Below are 25,988 nucleotides of genomic sequence, written 5' to 3' on the forward strand. Positions count from 1 at the left end.
TATAGAATATATTACCTAGGGGCTGGTGCCTTATACGAGGGCTGCCAATGGTTTTCCAGTTTCAATTACGTGAAGTAATTACCAGTTGGTGATGTGGAAGAAAATGAATAGAAAGTCGGACAACTATCTCCCCAAAAGGTCCAGGACATTGTCTCTTTGCTGGATTGAGGGGTGCAGGGAAACTAAAACTGAAGTGCTTTCGTAGAGTTTACAATCTTGAAATATCTACATTTTACTCTGGAGAAAATAAAGCATCAGGCCTTATATGAACAGGCATGTAACATGTTCATTTGGTATGAGATCATCTTCCAAAGTACTTCCAAAGGTGGACAGACATCTATACCTAGTGACATTAAGAGATGGAACTCACTTTAGTGAGATCCATTTGCAAACAATATCAAAGAATTGCACACACAGAACGAACGGAGGTCTCCCAGGCTTCTGACAGGCTACCAGGATTCCTTGGAGTTTCCCCTGCATTTTGATCTAGCCGTTTCCAACTACTGTCCCTCAGGCTACCCGTGATCTATGACCAGGTCCAAGTTGCCTCACCATGAAAATCAAACAGTGGAGTCTTTTTCCCAATTCTTAGAAGGAAAAAAAAATAATTTTATATAGTGTCATATAGATATATGACATTTATTCTTTTAAAGTTTTCCCATTAATTTCTCTAAAATCTTAGCACCTACCACCACATGATCTCACAAGAAATGAAGGCAACATATACTCAAAAACTACATGTGTGTATTTAAACAAAATTCTAGAAATGATTGTTAATTTTTAACTACTTACAATAGAAATATATTTTCTTCTAGTTGAGCAGCGTCTTTTCCTTATGACAGAAGCGGTGATTTTCCAATTTTGTGGCACTCTGAGCAATGCACACCTCGAAGCCCACCCAGGAGCTTTAACCCCTGAACAAATATATCACTCACTAGTCTCTAGTGAAATCCCTAGGCCCACCTACAAACATTCTGCAGGAAGTGATGAAAAGTTAGGGAGTTTGAGTTGTGCAAGACCTGTAGGCCCTGGTGAGTTCCAGTTGCAAGATGTCCATCAACTAGTTCCACAAATCCTCCTGCTGTAGGAATGCATCTGGAACCATGGAAGCCAAGAGTCAGTCAATGGAGCATGTGTGATTCCATAAAATGCTACCTGTGGCATCAAGCTCCCCTCTGCTCCTCTTCTGGGGTGGGATCCATACACAGTAGCCTGCCTGTGATGGAGCAACTGGAGAAACAGGATCAAAGTGTAGGAAGCCAAGGGTTAAAGTGACTTGCCAAACTATGGGAAATATTCTAGTTGGATGTTGGAGCTTTAATGCTTGGCTCTAATGAGGTAATGACTCTCACTCCTTCCTCATAAACATGCTAAGTAGATTTTTACTTTCTCAGGAAACTAAATCCTTCTGTGACTTTATGACTTACTTCCATAACGAAGAGCCTCTTAAGCTATTAACAGCCTAGTGTCACAGCCCTAAAGACTTGGCCTGTTTGTTAGTCTCAGATATGCCCCCCATCACAAGTTCCTGCAAAATAAACCCTGGTTAAACAGATTACAGAAAAACAAAAAGGAAAGAAAACACAAAACCCCATTTGTGGCTGACAAAGAACCTGTACAGAGCTTAATGAAATGAATAAAATAATACAGTATCAGATGCTTAAAGAAAAGAAGAGACGTCGATGTGGTCACCTCTTGGACGAAATCAAGGCTGCCAGTTTTATCACTGGGCACTAGTGGAAGTGATTCAACAATACCACCTCCCACACTAAATGCCTGAACCCCAGAGCTAATTCTGGGTGCGTCTGATAGCATTACCACCCCAATTTACAGAGTAAAGGAGCAAGCCGGACAATTATTTGGCACAAGGAAGAGAACTCTTCCATTCGGTCATTGTAGCTGGCTGGCCAACATAGTCGTTTGCTACTCTACAAGAGTTCTCCATGACACTGTTAAAGCACATTATCCTTTCCAAATGTCTTTTGCCTCAATAGAGTCCATTTCCACCTTGCAATAAAACTGAACATATTTCTATTTAATACTAGTTCTCTCAATCTGAAAGGAATCTCTTTTTATTTAATCAAAGATCTCCCTTAATGCTATCAAAATGGCAACCAAAGTTGGTGTAAGAATTCTTTAAGGAGTTTTTAAGGAAAGAATCTCTTTCTACTTCCTACACCTTGATTTTTTTTTTTAACACTTCTCCTTACTTCTCCTAGAAATATTTAACTTGCCTTTAAACAATGTAAAGTATGCTTTTGCTTGTGAAGCTGAACATTTGGTTTTTATCTGAACTGTTAAAAAATATGTAACTTTGGTAAGCATGAAAAGGCCACCGAATGGAAACAGTCTAAGATTCCTTAAAGTTCCCAAATTCTCTTATCCTATTATTTCTTTTTTAAAAAGAATCTATCCAACTATATGACATTCCAGAAAAGGCAAAACTATGGAGACAATATAAAGACCAGTGGTTGCTAGGAGTTAGGGAGGAGGGATTAATGGGCAGAGCACAGAGGATTTTTCGGGTAATGAAACTACTCTGTATGATACTATAATGGTGGACGCCTGTCATTAAATATTCGTCAGAACCCACAGAACACACAACACTGAGCGTGAACCCTAAGGTAAACTATGGACTTTGGGTGATAATGAGGTGTCAGTCCAGGTTTGGGGATTGTAACAAATGTACCACTCTGTCTCCAGATGTTGAGAGTGGGTGAGGTTATACAGGTAGGGGACTGGTAGTGTAAGTGAACTCTGTACTTTTTGCTCATTTCTGCTGTGCACCCAAAACGGCTCTAAAAAATAAAATCTGTTTTTTGAAAAAGAAATAACAGTACTGAATATCCTAAATAATGTAATAGTATGTATCCTCCAACTGAAAACAATGGGTAGAAGAGTTGAGGAAGAGGTTCAACCTCCTGCAGCCAGAAAAGGAAAAGCCGCTGGGCTGTCGGGCCTGCCTTGGGACATCACAGAATACCTGGCAGAGAGGATGTGTTTCTGTTTGGCCTAGAGATGAGCGAGAGAGGAACCAGCAACACTAGTCATCAGAGATCAGCATTCTCTCTAAAGAACCATGTTTGATGCTGCTGAAACACTGCACAGAAAAGCCAGATGAAGCCATTCGACATATACGTACAACAATACATCATTTTTAATTTTATGTCTCGTTATTTCACCTCATTTCTGGTAAAGTAACTGCCCAGATATAATATCTATTTCCAACTTAGGGAATCAGGGGATTCGACAGCTCATTCCAAAACTGACAAACAAACCAAAGTAGCTGTCAGATGTCCTCCCACAAGCAGCCGGTTTGCCAAAAATCATTTATAAGAGCAGGATCTGGGTCTTTAAATATAAGAAATGAGCTTTCCAAGACACTGAATTCTAATTAATTTTAAAATTTAATGAGAAGGGCTTCCCTGGTGGCACAGTGGTTGAGAGTCCGCCTGCCGATGCAGGGGACGCGGGTTCGTGCCCCGGTCCGGGAAGATCCCACATGCCGCAGAGCGGCTGGGCCCGTGAGCCATGGCCGCTGAGCCTGCACGTCTAGAGCCTGTGCTCCGCAGGGGGAGAGGCCACGGAGGTGAGAGGCCCGCGTACCGCAAAAAAAAAAAAAAAAAAAAAAAAAAAAAAATTAATGAGAAACACCATTGCTAACATCCCATGATTATTATGGCACACAGTGGAATATGAGGAGGGGTACTATACAGACACCAGATTCAACACATCTGAGAGGAAGGCTTCCCAAGCGTCAAATAAAGTTTCACATGTCGGAGGGATAAGTTGTCCAAACATCCATACACATGAAACCGACTTTTCATCAAGGATCTAGTTACTAGAATTATCTTTCAGAAACACAGAAATCATGAAAGAAATGTTATTTGGGTGAATTAGTTTTAAATATCTTTTAAGTGAGAATTTATCTAAAGCCCTATTACATATCCCTCTACCTTACCTTCAAAAGTTAAAGTTTTAACACATATGAGCCTAGTGTTTCAAAATTGCAAGCACAAGCTTTCAAAGAAGATCTGTATTGCCTATGAGAGTTGACTAATGTGTCTCATTCACACTTGAGGCGACCTGGTGACCCAGCTGGCCCACTGATGGGACTCCAGGGGGGCACAGGAATGCAGGTTGCCCCCCAGGACGACATCAGCTCTTCTAGGGCTGCCTCTCTAGAGCTGTGACTTCACGTAGGGTCCCTGCACCCCCTGGAGCACAGGAAGCCTTTGTGAGGGGTTTGCAGACACAGGCTGTGTGTGGGAATCGTGATCCACAGCCTCAGCTTGCAAATGTCCACCTTCCTAAAAGGCATCGGTTCAGGAGACCTGCTGCTGCTTTTTTCACACATCTCTCCTGGGGAGCTTTCTTCTCCCACGTGACAAAAGGTAGACTTACCTCTCCGCCATTCTGATTCTGACCAAGGGAACTGCCCGCAAGGTGTTAAACGTGCTGGTGCCAAAGAAAGGGCACGTTCAAAATACTACAAGTCAGGAGAACTTCCTTTAAAGAACATCTGTATCGTCCGAGCAGTAAGTTACATTCTCCACAAATACTCAAACTAATTTTTTTTTGCGGTACGCGGGCCTCTCACTGTTGTGGCCTCTCCGGTTGCAGAGCACAGGCTCCGGACGCGCAGGCTCAGCGGCCATGGCTCACGGGCCCAGCCGCTCTGCGGCATGTGGGATCCTCCCGGACAGGGGCATGAACCCGTGTCCCCTGCATCGGCAGGCGGACTCTCAACCACTGCGCCACCAGGGAAGCCCTCAAACTAATTTAAAACAAGAAAGCAAGCCTCATCCAGAGATTAAGAAAGGCATTTCAAACAATGTCTTACTTTGCAGGTTCTGTTAATAATGTATCGAACTTTGTACTATATTGATATTTAAGTTTTGACAAATTGTTAATAATTATTATACAGATAAACTCAATCCAGAAATTTATATAATTCTTGCCACCTTGGGATCATATTTTTATTGCAAAGTATCAGTGGATAATCAGGGTTTTTAACATATTACACTTGGGTAAAATTCTGTGTGAGGAAGTAAAATGAATTCAAGGAGAAAAAAGAACAATAAAAAAGTTCCTTCTATTAAAGAACTGGTTGCTCAGGTATTTTTGATGATGGGACGTATCAAATCACAACAGTGTTTAAATTCCATTCAATACATTTTAAACAGTGATATAACATTTTTATTTTAAAAGTCAATATTTACATTATGCCAGGAATCACATCCTTTGTATCTTTCTAACTTTATGATGAAAACCTAAAAAATGTGCAAGGGAATACATAGTTGTAAAAATCTTTCAGAGGCAAAAGTTCAGGATAAAAAATGTTGCAGAGCTGTTCGTGAGCATCATTAGATGGCCCAGCTTGGCCCTCCCTTTGGTCCACCCAGGATCAATGGTGGGAATCATATTCTGCCTCCTTTGGGCCCATATAAGCTTGGTACCAAGCACCCACATTAACAGTGACTTCCTGTTCAAGTCTTTATTTTATTTTATTTATTTATTTATTTTGGCTGTGTTGGGTCTTTGTTGCTGTGCGCAGGCTTTCTCTAGTTGTAGTGAGTGGGGGCTACTCTTCGTTGCAGGGCGTAGGCTTCTCATTGCGGTGGCTTCTCTTGTTGCGGAGCACAGGCTCTACGTGCACGGGCTTCAGCAGCTGTGGCTCGCGGGCTCTAGAGCGCAGGCTCAGTAGCTGTGGCGCACGGGCTTTGTTGCTCTGCGGCATGTGGGATCTTCCCGGACCCGGGCTCGAACCTGTGTCCCCTGCACTGGCAGGCAGATTCTTAACCACTGCGCCACCAGGGAAGTCCCTGTGCAAGTCTTTAAAGACCTGTCTCAGTTAAAGCCCAACTAAAATCTTGTAACTATAAAAAAAATGATAACTGAACATTTCCTCCTGTGCTATTTCCTTGACTGGGGGTGAGGGAGGCTGATTCAGATCTGCTCGTGTCATGACACAATGAGCTATCAGTCACACAATTCTTGATTATACATATTTAACAGAGAACCAAGAAAGAAAATCCACCAAAAAACTTGACAATATTTTCCACCACCAATCCTTTTACTAGAGCTATTTATATAACAAAATATTAATCATGTCCTGACCTTTCTGACTTCATTTTAATGATTTCAGGAAGAGGAAAGAAAGTAAATATTAAGGAACTGGGAAGGATGGTGGGGAAGGAGAAAACACAGCAGCAGAAACTGGCACTGGATCATTCATTCATTCAGTTAGTAGTTACTGATAACCTACTATCAGGTTCACCAGAGCCCTGCATACTAAAAAGTGGGCGTGCAAGCACTTTCCCCCCACCCCCCGAAGTGAAGAGTAAACGAACGGCTTAGCGCCCACCTTCCCAAGCCGCACACTAATCAAGGAGCTAAACATGGCTTGAAACCAGAAGTGAGAGGCTCAACCAAGAAACTCGCCCCTGTCCACGGAAGAAGGAAAATGAAAGTACTCGTTAACTACATCTGCATTTAGACACAGCTAGAGATTAAGCAGTTCTGTGACAAACATGCCCTTCAGATGGCAATTTCAGATACTTCTCAGGAAATTCGAAAAAAGAAAACAAAGCACACTGTGGAGGTATTCTGGGGGTCAGAGCGTGGGAAAGCCTTAGTATTTCAGCATTTTTCCCAGTTACGAGTGTTTTCAAACAAGCATGAAGTTCCACGGCCTTCTGTATATCACAAGGTTCTTAACCCAAAGGGGAACCATGAGGCAATATCCTTTCGGCCCTGTACACAAGGGGCTCCCTCTTCTAGACCAACTTAAAACTGGGTGATCCAGTTCTCATCTGGATAACACAGACAACATGCCACTAGAACCACATAACAATTACCAGGCAGCAGACTTCAGTATTCTATCCTGGGGTGTTTATGCAGTGTTTCAAGCTGTATCCTAAATATAACTGTAGAAACAACACATGTTTTTACAAGTGCTGTTTAAGAACAGGACAGGCAAATGAAATGCACCTCAGACTGAGCCAGAGGAAAAACAAGAGCTCTAACCCGACTGAGAGTCTGCAAGCCCAGGAACAGCCTCTGGCCTCGGTTTCTCCCTCTAAAAAATGGGGATTCTCGTGTTCGCCTCCTGTCTCCCCCAGAGGATTTATAATATTGTTCAGAAAATGCTGGAGGTCTTCAGGTACTTTAGGTACGAAGTCACTGTCAATGTTTTCTAAAGTTATACACTACAAGAATTTCTTTTCAAATCTTTATCAGCAAGTCCCTTCAGTCTTAATTCTTTCTCTCTGTAGGCTCAGAAGAGAAAAATGAAGCTCACTTTTAGAAGAAAGATGACGTGTGTTGATTAACTGCCCTTCTGCTCCTCACTAACCACTTCAAGGTACCCATCTTCTCCCAAGATCAAAAGGAACTCCCGGCCTAGGAGGAGTTTTAGAATAACTCAGATGACTCTGGAAGCTCAAGAGTGGGAGGCAAATCCTCGTTACAATTATAATGACATGAATACTGGAAACCACACACACACACACACACACACACACACACACACGCACGCACACACTCACCCACACTCATAACTCACACAGAAATTACAAGACTTAGCTTCAGAGAGAACTTCCTAGAATAAGGAGAAACATTAGATAAGTAGATACTATTGATATTTATTTTTTAATTTTATGATTTCCATGTATAATAATTAAGTGTATCTTTTAAATGTATTTGTTTAAATTGGCTTTCCATAAAAATTAAAACCATTTTCATCCCCACATTAATCTGGAGTCCCTACTCAAAGAAACTAAAAATAGCATTTTCAGCACACAGTGGGAAATAGAAAATCTTAAGATTTCTGTTTCACTCTCAAATATAAGCAGTAAACATAGCACAGGGAGATCAGCTCGGTGCTTTGTGACCACCTAGAGGGGTGGGGTAGGGAAGGGGGAGGGAGGGAGACGCAAGAGGGAAGAGATATGGGGATACATGTACATTTATAGCTGATTCACTTTGTTATAAACCAGAAACTAACACACCATTGTAAAGCAATTATACTCCAGTAAAGATGTTAAAAAAAAAAAGAAGAAAAAAAAATATATATAAGTGGTAAAGCTCTCCTCTCCCATCTCAGCTCTTTGAGGGCATCAAAAGTACATTTTAACTGTTTGAGTCCACATCTGGAGTTTAAAAATCCACTTTACAAGGCAAATGATTTAAAATATAAACTTACGGCTTCCTTTTCTACAGTGATTCCTAGAGGGAGAAAAAAAAAGTCTGAGTACAAACAAAATATTGTTTTAAAGAGGATTTTTTTTTTTAATTAAAAGCATACCAAGAAAGCTAACTAAGCTTCTACTTTCTCCTGGAGAAAATAATAAAGGCAAGACTCTCCCATCTTAATCTAATTAAGTCTAGATCAAAGTTCAGTTTAGGTAATAGTACGGCTGTAAGAAGGCAGCACTCAATTTCTGAAGAGTACAGTCCCAAGTGTGTGCTCAGGTTAGAGCAGGGGATGGTACACTTTCTGCAAAAAGCCAGATAGTAAATATTTTCAACGTCGCGGGCCATACAGGTTCTGTCACAAGGACTCCTCTCCGCTCTCAGGGCCTGAAAGCAGCCACAGACAGTACATAAACAAATGAGGGAGGCCGTGTTCTGTTTTATTTATGGACACTGAAATTTGAATATCATATAATTTTTATGTGTCAAAATATTATTCTTTTGATCTCTTTCAACCATTTAAAAATGTAAAAACTATTCTTGGCTCACAGGCCATGTAAACAGGCGGCAGGCTGGATCTGACCTGTGCACAGTGAGTGGTCTGCCAGCCTCTGGGTCAAAGTCAGAGAAGAGTAGAGTGGCAGCTGGCTCACCTAAGCCAACATCCTCATCACTTAGAGGAAACTGAGGCCCAGAGAGGTGTGATGACTGCCAGGGTCTCCCTGCCAATTCACGGGAGAAATGGAGTTGAGAATTAGATCTCTGGGAAGGATCATTGAAAAGGGATGGCAGCGATGAAGAAATGTCCTTGAGTTCAATTCACACGGACGGGCCCTGGGTGCTTAACACCAGAGACGTCACAGGAAACTAGTCACCAGTCATAGGAGCCTTCAGTACCTGCCTGCCCACTATGTAAAACAACTTATCACCTGCCGGCCACTGCACCGATTCTGAGGGCTCTATATCAGCAGCAAGGACCCAAAGGATGAGCCAGATACCCATCAGCCTGATTCTTTCCACTCTTCTGGGCACATAGCTCTGCTCATTTCTTCTGCAGCCTAAGTAACAACCTCCACTTTGGTTACTCTGATTCTAGAACTCCAAGAAATAAGGGTCAAGGTGGCTGAAGAGCAGAGATCGATGTTAAAAATTATTTCAAAGAACAGAGAGAGCAGGGACGACCACCTCAAGCTACGTTCAACAGCATCTCCAACATTCACCTCAGAAAGCAACATGCTCAGCCTCCCTCCCATTCCTACTTCCTTCCTTCTTTTTTTAAAATATGTTTCTCTCCTATTTTTCTTTCTTTAATCTACTCTTTTTCTTTTTTTTTGGTACCAATTCTTATTTTCATTTTCCCGTGACCCTTTTTATTTTGCCCTACACCTTCACTGGGTATAAACTCAAACTGAAATACACTTTAAAATTAATATACACACATGTATCCAATGATGTTTAACTTAGCTCCTCTCCTAAATAGCATTCTGCAGTTTTAAGAAAAAAAGGACTCTAAAGTGACTTTTTACACAGGATCTGTCATCTGACTTTTTTTAACCACATTTTTTTTCAGAGAAATTTAGGGTTTCCTATCCTGTTATGTATTCATTCAAGGCTTGAAGTTTTACACTGATGTTTTTCAGAAATTACACCATGATTTTTTTTTATCGAGATTGCTCTATCAACTATTTTGTTCTTACTTCCTCAAAAAGACACCATTATATACTTCTGCGAAGAGGAAATGGCGTTCTCGTAAGTAATTTTCAGTTCTTTTTGACAACTTAAATCAAGAATGACTGCAAATGCCTCAGAATTTTTTAAACGCACAGTTATTCTCCTATCTAAACATAAGATTCTTCAGTCAAATAAACTAAGTCAATCGATTTGTTTAAAATGAAATGAAAGAAAAATACACCTCCTAAAGTTGTAGGGGGACCAAAATGCTACAATTCAAACCTACCAATGGAAACTTCACACAAAAATAAAACAAACACACACTCTCTACCAATGCTGTTTAAGTTAGAGAGAAGGAAGACCAGACAAATGGGCATAAACTTAAAACAAAACATACCTAAAATCATATTCTTTTTTTTTTTTTTTTTTTTTTTTTTGCAGTACTGTTGTGGCCTCTCCCGTTGCGGAGCACAGGCTCCGGGCGCACAGGTTCAGCGGCCATGGTTCACGGGCCCAGCCGCTCCGCGGCATGTGGGATCCTCCCGGACCGAGGCGCGAACCCGTGTCCCCTGCATCGGCAGGTGGACTCTCAACCACCGCGCCACCAGGGAAGCCCTAAAATCATATTCTTATAGAGCTGAAATTAATCCTAGAGAGCTAGTCTCTTTAATTAGACAAATGAGGAACCAACTAGAGATTCAAAGACTATTTATTGAGTTCCTACCATGAGCCACTTGCTGGACAAAGACTCTTCCCACTTGATTATCACAACTTTCCCATCAAGCAAGTATTATTATACCCATTCTATAATCGAGAAAAGTTATGTCACAGGAAGAATGACACAGCTAGTTAGGAGAAGAGATGTGCTTATAGCCTAGATCTCCAGACATCAATTCAGTGTTCTCTTAACTATGCCACTCCCATGTAATATTTTTGGAAACTGTTCCTTGAGATGCCACAATATTTTTTTTATTATTATTATTTTTAACATCTTTATTGGGGTATAATTGCTTTACAATGGTATGTTAGTTTCTGCTTTATAACAAAGTGAATCAGTTATACATATACATATGTTCCCATATCTCTTCCCTCTTGCGTCTCCCTCCCTCCCACCCTCCCTATCCCACCCCTCCAGGCGGTCACAAAGCACCGAGCTGATCTCCCTGTGCTATGCGGCTGCTTCCCACTAGCTATCTACCTTACGTTTGGTAGTGTATATATGTCCATGCCTCTCTCTTGCTTTGTCACAGCTCACCCTTTCCCCTCCCCATATCCTCAAGTCTGTTCTCTAGTAGGTCTGTGTCTTTATTCCTGTCTTACCCCTAGGTCCTTCATGACATTTTTTTTTCTTAAATTCCATATATATGTGTTAGCATACAGTATTTGTCTTTCTCTTTCTGACTTACTTCACTCTGCATGACAGACTCCAGGTCTATCCACCTCATTACAAATAGCTCAATTTCGTTTCTTTTATGGCTGAGTAATATTCCATTGTATATATGTACCACATCTTCTTTATCCATTCATCCGATAATGGACACTTAGGTTGCTTCCATGTCCTGGCTATTGTAAATAGAGCTGCAATGAACATTTTGGTACATGACTCTTTTTGAATGATGGTTTTCTCAGGGTATATGCCCAGTAGTGGGATTGCTGGGTCCTATGGTAGTTCTATTTGTAGTTTTTTAAGGAACCTCCATACTGTTCTCCATAGTGGCTGAACCAATTCACATTCCCACCAGCAGTGCAAGAGTGTTCCCTTTTCTCCACACCCTCTCCAGCATTTATTGTTGAGATGCCACAATATTTTAAAACATTACGAACACAGTAATAGAGTACCCTAGCACCCTGACTTAAGACTCTTTGCTAAAGAGCAGAGCTTCTCAAAACAAGATTGTTCCTTCTTGGCTGCTAAGAAATGGAGCATTAGCAACTAAACGTTACACTCGCCTCAGAGGCCCCAAGACATAATTGTACTGAGGCTCCAAGGCACCTAAAACCCTATTCACTTGGCTTCTAAATAACTCATGACACTATCATTTACTCAAGCTGCAGTTGGCCAATTCTCAAGCTTACAGTCTAGTCTGAAATCTGGACTCCATTAAGAAGGATATGGAAAGATTTTCACACTTGTAGGAATAAACGAAGATATTTCAGCATGCGTAAAGCAACACTGAAATCCCTGGGACAACGACCAACACCCACTTCCTGTTCAGGTAACAAGAGAGGGGAGGAGGCAGGGTCATTAAAATTGAGACCTTATAACTGCTTGCTGTTTTTAAAAACTAGCCGGGCTAGATAGAAACAGGGTTAAAAAGTTAATATAACAAAATGACTTCTTGGCAACTCTAATATCTGAATTCCCCTGGAAAAACCTCACCCTGAAATATTTCACAAGGACAGCCAAATCCAGGTCTTCCTTACACACACAAGATGTGATTTTTAAGGCAGACACTCAAATATCTGACTGGAGTCATGAGCGCCGCTTAGACTAAGTCAACAGGCGGGTGAACCTCACAACTAATTCAGAAGCGTATTTCTTTAGGCAACAGAACTAGCAGAATTGTGTGCTTTTCTGACAATCAATCAGAAAGGACTCTAAAAACTCTATTGAAGATATTCTATCAAGTGAGAGTGAAGGGCTTGGAGGAGAACAAAAGGAGCAGGAAGAAGTAAAAAGAGAGAGAAACAGTTTCCAAAAAAGAGTGAGTCAACTAAAATATTTCAGTGCCCTGGGCAAATGCTAAGGTTTCATGGGGCTTTTTCTTGTTTTGTAAGATAAGGATTCTCTTTTTAAACATAATCACAATACTATATTCATACTTTAAGTCACCAGCCAGTCAGCACCCAAATTTCTCCAACTGTCTCTCAGAAGTGTGTTTTTTAAGTGTGTTTGCATCAGAATCCAATTAGTCTTAATTCTCATTTAATCTACATAGTTCCCCTCCATCTTTTTTTTTCTTGCAATTTTTCTTTAAAGAAATGGGATCTTGTTATTGTAGAATCCCCACAGTCTCTATTTTTTTAAGTAATTTTTTTTTAATTTAAAAATGTGTTAGGTTAAAAACAGGCCATCTCTAGACCTACTGCATTTTTCCACCAATGTCCTGCAGCATGATGACCACCCAGCCTCTTTCAATGAAGTCCATGCTACTCCAGGATACATGTTTGTCCACAAAACGTTGCCATGCAAGTAATATATGCAACATTCTATTCAAGCAGAGGGTGTCATGGAGACAGAAGAACCCATAGGTAACACCTTACCTTATGCTTTAGTACTTTTTGGAACAAGGTGGGGTACATGTTAGTTTTTAAAAGTTCATGCCTAAGCAACAAATGGGAATAATGAGTTCTGTCCAGATACAAACTCATTAATTTAGGTCTCCAGGAGAGGACACGTAGTACCCATCAGAAGAACTCAAGTGAGAAAGATTTGTTAATATACAAACACCTCTCCTACCAAGTTTGCATGTTAACTATTTCTTCCTTTTGCTCTTCTGCCTTCCTAGCATGAACCCTATGCTTCAGTAAATTCACAGTCCTCAGGTTACCCCGACAGGTACATGGCACGTCACTCATCTGGGATACCTTCCACTCCCATCTGCTGCCTAAATCATTCCTTTCCTCAACGACCAGTTGGGCTCCCTCCAGCTCCCTGAAGCCTTTCTTAATAACTCTGCCCATCTCTGGACTCCTGTAGTCCCTAATCAGTACCCCAAGATACAGTCTAAACCTGCGCTATGGCTGGTTTGAGAGCTGTTTCATATACCACATGTATTCAACAAAGATTTGAGGTGGGCCTTCCACATACAAGGCATTCACAGTCATCTCTAACAAGACCATGACCTCCACGGGGAAAAGGGTCTCTTGTGATGCTACACCTATGTCAGGAGGCCAGAAGCACAGTGGCTAAGAATGTGCACCTTGGAGTCAAGCTTGCCCAGATGTGAACCCCAGAGCCATGTGACCCTGAGTAATTACTTAATCTCTCAGTTCTCAATTTCATCATCTGTAAAATAGAATAATAGCCACTCCTTCACAGATATGTTGTTAGGATCAAATCACATAAAGCGTGTGTATTATCTTGTCTCCTTATTACCAATTCTCTGTCTGGTCTCTATTGTATTGTACCTAGTCTTACCTGTTCTTATGCTTTGTGGAAAGGGGGAGTAGAGGACTGCAGCTGAGTCACTGCCATGCAGATGGAGTTCACTAAACACTCCTCGATTGCTTGAATGCATAGAAGATCCACTTTGCCATGGGTGTGAGTGTCCCTTCCCAACATATTTAGGGTCCCTTTTCCTAGTGTCACCCTGATACTTCCCCTGTAAAGAAATGGAACTTGCTCAGAACTAAATACAGTGTTAACCCATCTTCATCCCAATTTAAAAAGAGAGGAAACAACCGGGAAAAAAAAAAAAAGAGAGACCAAAAGTGATCTTTTATCTTCTGATGGGGCCAAAAATTTACTCTGAATTTTGTTTGAATGGAAACTCAATATCCCAGTGTACAGATAGAAGCTCTGTGTACGGAAGTTTTTCCAAATTTTTTTCTTTGAGTACCTCATAAGTAAAAACATTTGAACACATACAAATCTATACACATACATACATATTTATTTCATTCACTTAACAAATATTTACTGAGCATTCACTATGTGCCTTACACTGCTCTAAGTGCTGAAGATACAGAAGGAAATGAAAAAAATATATATCTTTGCCCTGTTACTTGTGGCTCTCCTACACGTAAGTTTTTATTTAAAAAAATATGTATATAATATATATATATATAACATATGGTATAAAGGATATGTACCATGGAGAAAAGAAAGAAACAGTGGCAAGAAGTGTGTGGAGTGGGCATTTTAACTGGAGCGGCCAGAAAAGAATTCACCAAGAAGGTAATATTCAAGCAAAGATCTGAGAGAGGTGAGGGTGGACCATGCAGATACCTGGGGAAGAGCTTCACAGGAAGCAGGAGGCTCGGGGCCTGAGGCAGGAGCGCACCTGGCACATCCACTGAATAGAGAGGAGGCCGCTGTGCTGGAGCCAAGGAGCCAGGGAGAGACTGGAAGAGACACGCTGGACAGGTGAGTGGCAGGACTGGGAGGAGAGGGCCCGGGGCACCACTGTAGGATGTCAGCTACATGATCTGAGAGCCACCACCCTGAGAGCTATGTTGGATAGAGTGCGGGGGCCAAGGCTGGATGGGGAGGACCAGTCAGAAGGCCACTGCAGGCATCTAAGCTGTGGTTTGGCCAAAGTGGCCAAAAGCGGAAAGTAGAGCTAAGAGGGTTTTATAGTACTAGCATATAATATACATTAAAAGTACACACAAACAACATTTTTAAGAATTTTTAAATTCTTTCTCAAAGTCAATAAGGCACCCTGTTCACCCCTGGAGTGGGGGTGCCCCCCGTCCTCTTTAGGAGGCCACTGTTCAACAAAAATTGGTTGGCTGACCTGTATCAGTTGACCTGAATTTCTGCCTGGCCTTCTGCTGTGATACTTGTCCTGTGCTCACTTCCTATCTTCTTCTTCATTCTGCCAGTCTTAGATACCAAAACAAGTTTCCTCCACAGACGGAGTGTATCTACACATGTTGATCTCATGCAAGAAATCCCTCCTTGTGAAAGCTGATGGTCTTTGGGTCAACTGCACCCAATATCTGGGGCCAATGGTTGGGAAACAGACTTCTTAGACCCAGATATTATTGTGGAATTCAATAAAACAGGATTAAGGAGAGAACCCAGGCTGTTTGCTAAAGCAGCCCCTCTGAGGAAGGCTACAGAGGGCCCCCCAGCTCACCACAGCTCTCAACAGACAAACATGGGGTCTGAAAGTTTGCTCCCCTTGCCCTGCAAGATGCTCAAGGGAGTCTCAAAAGGCCACACTGAGAAAAGCCCCAGGGGCTCTGTGTCCCCAAAACCAAGCTCCTGGAGACACTAGAAGATGGAACTGTGGGGGAAAGGACCCCTGACTCAAGCAGAACTGTGGGTGCTGGAGGGAAAATCAGAAGTTCATGGAAGGCAGATACTTTTTGAAACCAGATTCCAAGAGTTGAGAAGAGGTTGACATTGAAATACCTGGGGTGCTCTCTTAGAACGTTAGAATGCTGCAAGAATTTAGAGGACTCTCCACCCACCCACTCCCATTTCACAAAGAAACTAAGGCCAGGACCTGCCCAAAGCAACACAACTATTAGAAAAAGAACCATGAGTAGAATCCGGATCTTCGGATTCCCAATCAAGTGTTATTTTAAAAATAAGTGAAAGCAAAACTAAAGCAATTTAACATGGAAATCTTTAGAAACAGGTTAGAACTGTGATTAAATGTTGCATGTCTAGGCCTCAGATGTTTCTGCACACCTCTAATTTTAGGAGTTGGTTGGGGTCAGGGTGGGGGGCTCCCTTGGGGCAAAATGGCCTCTTGGCATTGAAGATACCTTAGAAAGTTACATGGCGGTGCTTATGACTCATGAGGGTGTGTTCAAGGGGATAAGAGACAAATGAAAACCAAGAAACACAAGCAAACATTGGCTTAGTAAAGCCTGAAATGGCCCAAAGATGGATTACATGCTTCTTTTCTTTGCTTGGCCCAATCAATAGAGTACTAGACAAATTTTCAGTTTTCAAAAGGAGAGACAAGTGAAAGGATCCTTAAAAGTTATGAATATCATCATAAAAAATTAGAGTCATGAATCATTCATTTCAACCTCTTGGGCGACCAACTCTTTCAGAAGCATCAACACTGATAAGAGAAAATACCTGCTCTACTAACTTTCCAATGGCAGAGCAGAGGGCGAAGATGATGTTGGCAAAAGGGTAGTAAAGGAATAATCAATAAAATGGATAATCTATAAAATGAAGAATCTTAGACAATCTTGGGTTATCTATAAAATGAAAGCGGGGGACAGGGCAGGAATCAGTTCCTGAATTACTGACGTCGGTTAAAACTCTTTTCTGGAGCCAGAAATTAACTGTTTGACTTCGTTACCTGGGGAGCTCAGTTAGAGCTCATCTGCAAACACACCCTTCTCAGCCACTACACCCATGCAGGGGTGGGTCACAGAGGGAGAGAGTGGAGCCCAGGCACTGGAAAGGCGCCCAGTCCAACCTCTTCATTTTACAAAGAGGAGCCTGAGGCCCACAGAAGGTAATCTGACTGGCCAAGGGTTGGCTAAGGCACAATATATGCTACCTCTCCTTTATCTTATACCCACAGCAAACACGGATTATCAATCATCACATTTTCCCCCATCTCTGGCTGCAAGAGCCACAGTGCTCCTGACATATTGCTCCTGCAACCCCTGACCAACTGGTCAGAGCTGATGTGTGAGAAAGAAGCCAATTTGCAACTCGGGCCTTGCATAAGGTTATAAAACAGTCTTTATCATACCAGCTCCCGTGTAAATCTGACTGGAAAGACAGTGACTAGTCTACTAGCCACACTAGTTCACTATTACTGTCATTTCAATACTGAAGTGAGCAAACATAGTTTATGTGATGTGACCTTGTGTCCAGGTTTACCTGGGACAGCCCTGACTCACACCTGTTTCCTCAGTGTGATATTTAATGGTACCCCCTATCATCTTCAAAGGTGTCCCAGTTTGGATTAACATGATATGGTCATCCAAATTCTATGTAACTCCTAATCACCTACAAACACTTATAAATGTTTATTTGTTTTCTGAGTACACAGTGTGTCAGGAAAAGAACCACTGACCCAGTCACCAGCAGTTTTGCAAAACACTTTCAAATAATACTAAACCCAAATAATCTTTTAAAGGGCCTCAGGGACCACTACTCTCATCAACCTCTTTTATATATTGAGCTTTAATACGGAATTTTCCTTGGGAAAAAACAAAAAGGAGAGCCATAGCTTATGCAATTTTGGAAACCACAGGATTATAAGATCTCTGTAGCCCCTGCCTATTTTTAAATTTCATGTTATAGTTTCGCCTATAAAAATTCACATTGGACTTCCCCGGTGGCGTAGTGGTTAAGAATCCGCCTGCCAATGCAGGGGACACAGGTTCGAGCCCTGGTCTGGGAAGATCCCACATGCCACGGAGCAACTAAGCCTGTGCGCCACAACTACTGAGTCTGTGCTCTAGAGCCCACAAGCCACAACTGCTGAGCCCGAGTGCCACAACTACTGAAGCCCACAAACCTAGAGCCCGTGTTACTGCAACAAAGAGAAGCCACCGCAATGAGAAGCCTGCGCACCGCAACGAAGAGTAGCCCCCGCTCGCCGCAACTAGAGAAAGCCCGCACTCAACAAAGACCCAATGCAGCCAAAAGTAAATTTAAATAAATAATTGCTTGTAACACAACACTGTAAATCAACTATACTCCAATAAAAAAATTTTTTTTTAATTCACATTATATTGTTGAAATAGAAATCTTTTTAAAGAATGTTTCAGGCTGGGCTCCCCTGGTGGCACAGTGGTTGAGAGTCCACCTGCCGATGCAAGGGACATGGGTTCGTGCCCCGGCCCGAGAGGATCCCACATGCCGCGGAGCGGCTGGGCCCGTGAGCCATGGCCGCTGAGCCTGTGCTCCGCAACGGGAGAGGCCACAACAGTGAGAGGCCCGCGTAACGCAAAAAAAAAGAGAATGTTTTAGGCCTATTTCTGGCACAAACAAGTGTGCCTTTCTGAGTTTATATTTACTCTCTGTTTAGAAGAAAAGAAGAAGTAAAAGTTGAAACCTTAAAAAAATTTTTTCAATCAATCCAGGGCTAGACCTTGTGCACCACTGCTGGATTTACACTAAAGCAGCCAGTTGTTAACTGAGAGGCATAAATTCAGTTTATTTGGAAAACCCATTGGTCTAGACATCATAGGTATCACGTTGATGCTCAAGAGAAAGATACCAATATCATCATGTGGAATGTTTAAAATTCTTACCTGGCTACCTAGACAGAAGCTAGAAGGAAATATATCAAGCTGCCAAGAGTAGCTCTCTCTGAGCACAGAGACTTCAGAGGGTTTTAACTGTTTATGCTTATCTAGCTTTCTGATTTTTCTACAATGACCACAGTTTATTTGTTAATGACCAAGAAAAAAATCACCAAGCTACCAACCAACACATCATTCTCCAGGGAAGGGAGGTGAAAGGCAAATGGGATAGGCCAGGCCCCAGTGTGGCAGGAGCAGAGGCCTCAGAGCAGCTCCTGACTCTGCCAGACCTGGTTCTGGCCCCCGAGCCTGGAGGAATGCGGGAGTGTGGCTCACCCGGAGCCTTCCCGGTAAATAAGAACAGGCATCTGTGAGTCCTACGGTGCACTGCCCTTTCAACTATCGTAAGTATAGCTTTGTGGTCAGAGTCCCACCTGTGCAATCAGACTGCCAGGGTAGGACACTGCACTCCATCACTTACTGGGTGTGTGACCTTCAACAAGTCAATTAGCCTCTTTATTCCTGTTTTCTCATCTGTAAAGTAAGAATCACACAACCACCTACCTCCTAGCATGGCTGTGAGGATTAAGACAGACGATTCATGGCAAGGGCCCAGCATACAATAAGATCACAATAATGTAAGCCATTATTAGGTCTCTGCCATGAAACACCAGTCCTCAAGTGCCCTCCCCAAACCACGTGACTGCATCCCAAGACAACTAGAGAAGGGTCCACAGAATAAAGCCTTTATTTTCCCTTCTTCTCTGCTGAAGTCAGGACTGGACACAGAGTTTGCTGTAAGCCCAGTGCTGCCAGGAGCCCCGGAAGGACAAGGGCAGCCCAGTAAAATATGTAACGTGTCCCAAGACCCCACACTACGGGCTAGAAATGCTTCTTTCAAAGTTACAGGATTTCTAGTTTCTTGCCACTGCCACGGCTGCCAGCCACTGCCTTTGGCAAGGAGGTGGGTGACTCAAGTGTGAGCTATAGGACTTGGCAAGAGGACACCAAACCAAAAGGCCTCCAGGCAGGAAGCTCCAAAAAGGGCCCCCTGCAGAAAGAGTTTGTCTACAGGCAACCCTCGAGATGGAGATGGCATTCCGCTGTCACTAGCAAATTCAGGAAGAAGAGTGAATATTTCAAAGGTCCAATAGCACTTACCATTCTGCTTCAGAACTTTGAAAAACTTTTCTGGGGGGGCCAGGCTAAAGATATGACCACACTCTTAAAATCACTGCAGTGCCTTCACTACATGACATAAAGAACACCCCCCGTAGCCCTGCAAAGTTCAATATCAAATAAAATTGCAAAGAATTTCACATCTATCTTCAAACAAAATGTATTACATTTGGATGCAATGAAATTTTCTTTCCCAAACTTAAAATTACCTCACTTTACCAAAGATATAAATAAACCTCCCAACGTCCATCTATGAGGAAATAATTGCATTATTAATGTTAATTACATAGGTGAGTGTGTGCTGTGCTGTATAGGGTGATCAACTTGACCTGATTTGCCTAGAATGTCCTGGTTTTAGCACCAAAAGTCCCACATCCTGGAAAACCCCTCAGTCCTTGGCAAACCAGGAAGACTGGTCCCCCTAACGCTGCAAGAAAATTGATGTGTGTTTTGTGAAGGGGAAAACAGAAGAGACAGTTAAAATGCAGAAGTACTCAATGCGAAGTCTGTTTGCAGCAATAGCTCCCAGTTCCTTTTCATAGTAAAAAAGAAAAAAAAAAAACACCACACTTGCCTCTCCCTTCCCCCTTTCTTTCTCTCCCAAAACAGAGTTAGGAAAAGGCATTTTCCTCCTCTTGCATGATGGAGATGTCAGCACAGGACTGACTGTTGAGGTGTTGACCGTCATCGCCAGCAAGCTCCCGCACCCAGCTTCAGCGGGACCGGAAACGTCACCTGCTTTCATGTACACGTGAGACTTACATGATGTTACAAACCAATGTTACCTCACTTTAAAAAATAACAAAATAAAACTCAAAAAAACAAACAAAACCAAAATAATAAAACAAACAACTAGTGATTCAGGTTATCAACAGCAAGAATGTGTCCTCAAACTAAAAATCCAAGAACCCTGGCAAAAATAAGATCCACCTTGCAAATAGGGTGTTAAACAGATGAGAGGCAATTAACAAGTGACTGCTTTACAAACAGCTGAGTGGAGACCTAGGCACTCTTCTACAAACTCTAAGGCCCAGATTCAAAGCAGGTGGCTCCCTACCCACAATAGTGAAGCAAAGCTCCTGCAACAGGAGTTTAAGCAAAGGGTTTTGAAGCCTCTGGTGAGGTTAAGAACCAGCTTCTAAGAATTTAGTTTCAAACTGAAAGGTAAGACCATCTAAGGCAAGAAAGACCACACACTTCCTGGACCTAAAGCCTCGCAGAAACCATCACTGTTCACCACTCCATGGCACCCAGTCTACCTCCTCACCCAACCTCCCTCCGGTTTTGCCCCAAGATAGGCTGGCAATTTGTAGATGCTCTTGAATCTTAGAACTCCTTAGTTTCCCTTTATGCATCAGTAAATGGAACCAACTGAAGGTCATACAACTTCTTTCCCCCCACAGTAATACTAGTTTGTTGGGGGAAGGGTTGGGATGTATTCAGAAACACTTTAAAAGAGAAACTATCTTTGAAAGTCCTACTGTGATAAGTCCTGGAGAATAACTTCCTTTCTTTCTAAGACCAAGTACACTTTTCACTAGTGTTGATCTGATTGAGGAGAGGATGCCTTCTTGTCAGCTTTCCAACACATCCAATGACAAGATGGAGGGAGGTGTCTTAACCCCTAGAAGAAAGCACAGGAACCTGGAAGGCAGGAGCCAGGAGTGCATCTCTACCCTACAAGTCAACAGCTGGGTCCTTGAGGAAGACATGCTTCCCTTCTCTATACCTCAGTTTCTTCATTTAAAAAATCAAGGATCTGGGTGAAGATCATCTTTGGCATTCCTTCCAGCTCTAAAATTCTATGTGAAATTCCTCTGTGTATGTGAAAATGACAACGCCTATTAGAAGCATTTTTTGTACTCTGAAGATGAAGATTTAGGCATTAACAGAGAAATATAGTAACTTGCACTGGCAAAGATAACAAGACCAAGGCAGACTAAACTTGGAAGATTTAAAACAACCAAATGTCTAACAGTTGTTAAGTATGTGACCAAAAGGTCGAGGGGAAGCCTAAACTAGTATCAACTTACAAGCACTCTTCAATGCTCTGGAACCAATGCGAACAAGTAGATTCATCACGATTACCAGCTGCTGCTCCCCCTGCTAAATTTAACGATAACGTGAATTTTAATTCAGTGATCCCTCCCCCACACAGAAAAGAAAATTTTAAAAGCCTGAAAATACTTATGGAAAGCAAAGCAAAACTTTAAAGGCAGGAGAAAAATTATCGTGATGACTGACTGCATTTAATTCGCAGGAAGTTCTGGCTGGATACTGAGGACAGCGAGGCACGAGGCGCAACCCACTGGATAAGTATGAGATGTTTAACACCAAGGACTGGCATGTTTGACCGTGTGTGTCAAAGTCAAGACTGCCTTGCCGCCTACCGGGACCGCAAAACAATGTTCATTTCACTATCCATGAATAAATAGCAGAAGGAAAAAAAGCAAGCTGTTTCCTTTTTTCATAGGACGAGCTGCAGAGTTTTGTCATGCAACTTGGTTGGGCGCCTGTGAGTGCCAATGCCCTCAGAGCAGCGGAGTCCGCAAAGGTAGGGTGTTTCCATTCCACAGACCTGAAGTGAGGACTGTCAACCGAGCCAGCAAATAGCCCCACCTTTCCGAGCAAAGGACTCCAGAGCTACCCTGTGCGGTAGCCCACAGTCTGTGAGTGAAGCCCCGTGCCGGACTTCACTCCTCTTGGGAGAGCCGCGCCAAGGGCCCCCATGGCGCACCACGCACACACAGCCTCTGGGCTACTAAAGAGGAAGTCAGGATGTCATGTCAAGAGGGTAAAGACAGCCCGACCACACGAGAGCCGCGGTATGGGCCAGTCTCCGGCTTGGCTGGGGGGTCTCTTGGCTTGTCCCAGGCTGCCATCCCTTCTCCCTCTCCATCCACGGTCCTCCTCCCGGCGGCGCGGACCAGCCTCCCCTCGGCCCACCGGGGCTGGCGGAGCCCACGCTGCGCAGCGCCACAGGAGCCGGAGGAGCACCTCGAGCCTCCCCTCCCCCTGCCCAGCCCGGGCCCTCGGACAACGCACTCCCGCGCACCTCCGCACGCCAGCGGGAGCCCCGCCGCCCCTTCCCCAGCCCCTGGGGCGCCCCGGCCGCCGAGCCGTGCGCGCAGTTCCGACGGCCCAGGGCGGGGACCGAGCCGGGGAGCAGAGCTGCAGCCGCCGGCTTTCGGAGCAGCCGGCGGCCGCACACACTCCTCCCCTTCGCCGCGAGTAAACAGCTCGCTGGCACGCTCCGCGCCGCGCCCCCATCCCCCCGCCGCGGCTCCGCGCCGCCCCGCGCGCCGGCGCCGCCGCCCCCTACCTGGTCGGTGAGTTTGAGCACTGCCATTCTTCTGCTCCTTGGCGCGCACACACATACAGGTCCCCGGCCCGCAGATGTCACGCCAGGAGCCGGGGAAGCGGAAGGGACTGCCAGGGGAAAGGAAAAAAAATCTGGCTCCCGAATTTGACAGCCCTCCCCCTGCTCCTCCTCCGCCGCCTCCTCCTCCTCCCGCCGAGAGGCTGACACTGGCTAGTAGGGTTTGCAGCCGAGCCCGCCCGCCTTTATACAGGAAGTACCGGCTGCTGCCAGCCGGGCCGCCACTGACATCACCGCGCGCTGCCTCGCTCGCCGCCTCGACGCCTGGGCCGACGCTGCCTCCTGCCGCCCGCGGCCGCGCCTCGCAGCCCGCGGCCCTCGGCGCCCGCCCACGCCCGCGCCCGCCCCCGGCGCGCCGCCGTGGGGCCGGACTGTCGCCTGCTTCCGCACCTGCACTCTGCGCAGGGGTGAGCGGGACCGGGGCCCGTGGCTGCCCCCGCTGCCCCCACCCAGGGCATGCACGATTAGAGGCCCCTCTCCCGGGGGGCTGATCGTGACCCCCACACACACCCTCGCCCTGTCTCACACAAACACCCACAAACACAACCTGACGAGCAAGCCCTGTGGACACACCCCGAGGGACAAGAAAGGCTGCACTCACACGCAGCCAACTTCAACCCTGGAGATTGGATCACACGCCTTCCCCTAAACCTCTCCCCCTAATCCGGAATCAGACTGCACAGCACTTCAACTTATCCCACCTGGGCAAGGGGCCACTATGCTGATGCTCTCTTTGTGTAATACGGGAAGGCCCCGACGCTAATTCTTTAGCGAGTGTTTGTCAAACATTTGGAGGGTGGGGACAAGGGCTCTGGCCCTTGCATCTTGTTCTCCAGCTACCTCCCAGTTGGACACGCGCAGAACCCCATCATTAAATTCAAACTTTGGGTGTTGATTTGGGGAGGAAGGAGGTGGAGCGGAGTTACCAGAGAAGAAAAGAGGTCTTAAATTACCGCATTAATTGGGCTTTTGAGGATTTCCACCTGTTCTGACTCATTCATTTCTACAAAATCCAGTTACCATGCTCTTCAACAGATAGAAGACCCAGCTGTCAAACAGCATGGGATACACGCACAACGGTAATAGTCATAATCAGAGTAAAGTGTTAATACTTGTGGAATCTGAAGCAAACGCTTATTCATTCAACAACCATGTACTGACTGCTGACTTTGTACCGGATACTGGCTAGACACAGTATGTAAAGGGGAGCATAAACATCTAAGATACCTAGTCTTAGGAGGTCTCTGACATAAATAGTCATCACTAATGAATGTAATTACAGAATGAGATAAGGGATCACAGGGGGAAAATAATACTTGTGAAGGAATCCATGACAGAGGAATCAGGCCAGACTGGTAGGTGAGGATGGGCTTCCCTGTGAAAGAGACAAGAGTTGAGATTCTTCAGGAGAAAGGGTTAAGTGGGCAAGTGTATGGGGTGATGCTCCCAGGCAGCCCCACGTGCCCCTGGCATGCCATGGAACAAACCTACAGTTGAACGGCAAACCAAAACCACAGTATCTACCCTTCATTCACAAACCAAATGTGGACTCTTCCTCCCCACTTTCAGAGCCTCCCCAAAGAGTCTCTGTGAGAAAGGAGAGGAGGGATGGTAGCTTTTGCTTAGTATCCTCCCATTTATTATCTAACCATGGGCTTGGAATTCAGTCACACAGGCAAGGGGAACCAAGAAAGCACTCTCCTGGCTTCCACTCCACTATCCTCAGTGATGCACAGAGACAAAAAAAATTCCACTCCAAGGCCTCCCTCAAACACAAAATAGTTTGCTTTTGCTGCATCTATGAAGCAGTTCTTCAGTGCTGTTGTTGGTATGTCTATTTATTAATATCATCCTGCATGGCTTTGTAACTGAACAGGACACTGACTTCTCTACCTAAATATAGCTGTCTTTCAGAAGAGTGATAACATATGATTTGATTTGGCAGATGTACTCAAGGTCCACTTGCTTCATCATGGGCATGCCTACAGGTAAGTTCTTGGGACCTCGTTTGAAAGGAGGAGCAAGCAGTTCTCAACCCTTTCAGACCCGTCATCCCTTTTTATAACTAGTATTTTTAACACTCATTACTATGAAATGAAATCCATAGGTAATATTACCTACCTAGGCAAATTTCCCTCCAAATCAATATAATGTCCTAATTGTATAATAAAGGAAAAATAAAAGGGGAGCAGTTTATAATTAATGTGTATTTCAATAAGTAAATGCTATAGCACAACTCTATTGGAAGACAAATAGTAAGATGCTTGCACCTGTATGTAGAACCATTGTGAATGAGAGAACGACAAACGCAATCCAACTTGAATGTTTTATTAGCAACTCACATATAAACATTGGTGTTGTCATTGGTGACATGATTTTGTGAAAGGCTGAATAGTTCCTGGTCAAGTTCCAAACAAAATAAAGAGCGGAAGATTAAGCTAAATTTGCTGATATGGGTGCATTTACCAGAAAGTCTGGATTTAATGTGTGAGCTCATGAATTGAAAGTAACTCCAACAGTTTGCTTCATTGGTTAAAAAAACTCAGACTCAGTGGTGGTCTATATTCGATGAGATGGAGATGACAGAATGTCCCTGGTACAATGTAGAGGAAAAAAAATCCAAAGGTTTATGGAGACGGGAATGTTGGAGTGATTTTATCAT

General features: G+C 43.8%; 1 protein-coding gene across 1 annotated transcript in view; it reads right to left on the minus strand.

The window, feature by feature from the left end:
* The window catches only part of ANKRD44 (ankyrin repeat domain 44), a 317,527-nt gene extending 293,977 nt beyond the window's left edge, over positions 1-23,550 (minus strand). The window contains exons 1-2 of the mRNA XM_079925376.1: positions 23,527-23,550; positions 23,270-23,376 (exon numbers count right to left, since the gene is read on the minus strand). Coding sequence (XP_079781502.1) covers positions 23,270-23,296 — 27 coding nt within the window. The 5' untranslated portion in view covers positions 23,297-23,376; positions 23,527-23,550. The remainder of the gene's footprint in view (positions 1-23,269; positions 23,377-23,526) is intronic.
* Positions 23,551-25,988: the final 2,438 nt, after the last annotated feature.

This window comes from Stenella coeruleoalba (assembly GCF_951394435.1).
Source record: "Stenella coeruleoalba genome assembly, chromosome: 6".
Taxonomy (NCBI): domain Eukaryota; kingdom Metazoa; phylum Chordata; class Mammalia; order Artiodactyla; family Delphinidae; genus Stenella; species Stenella coeruleoalba.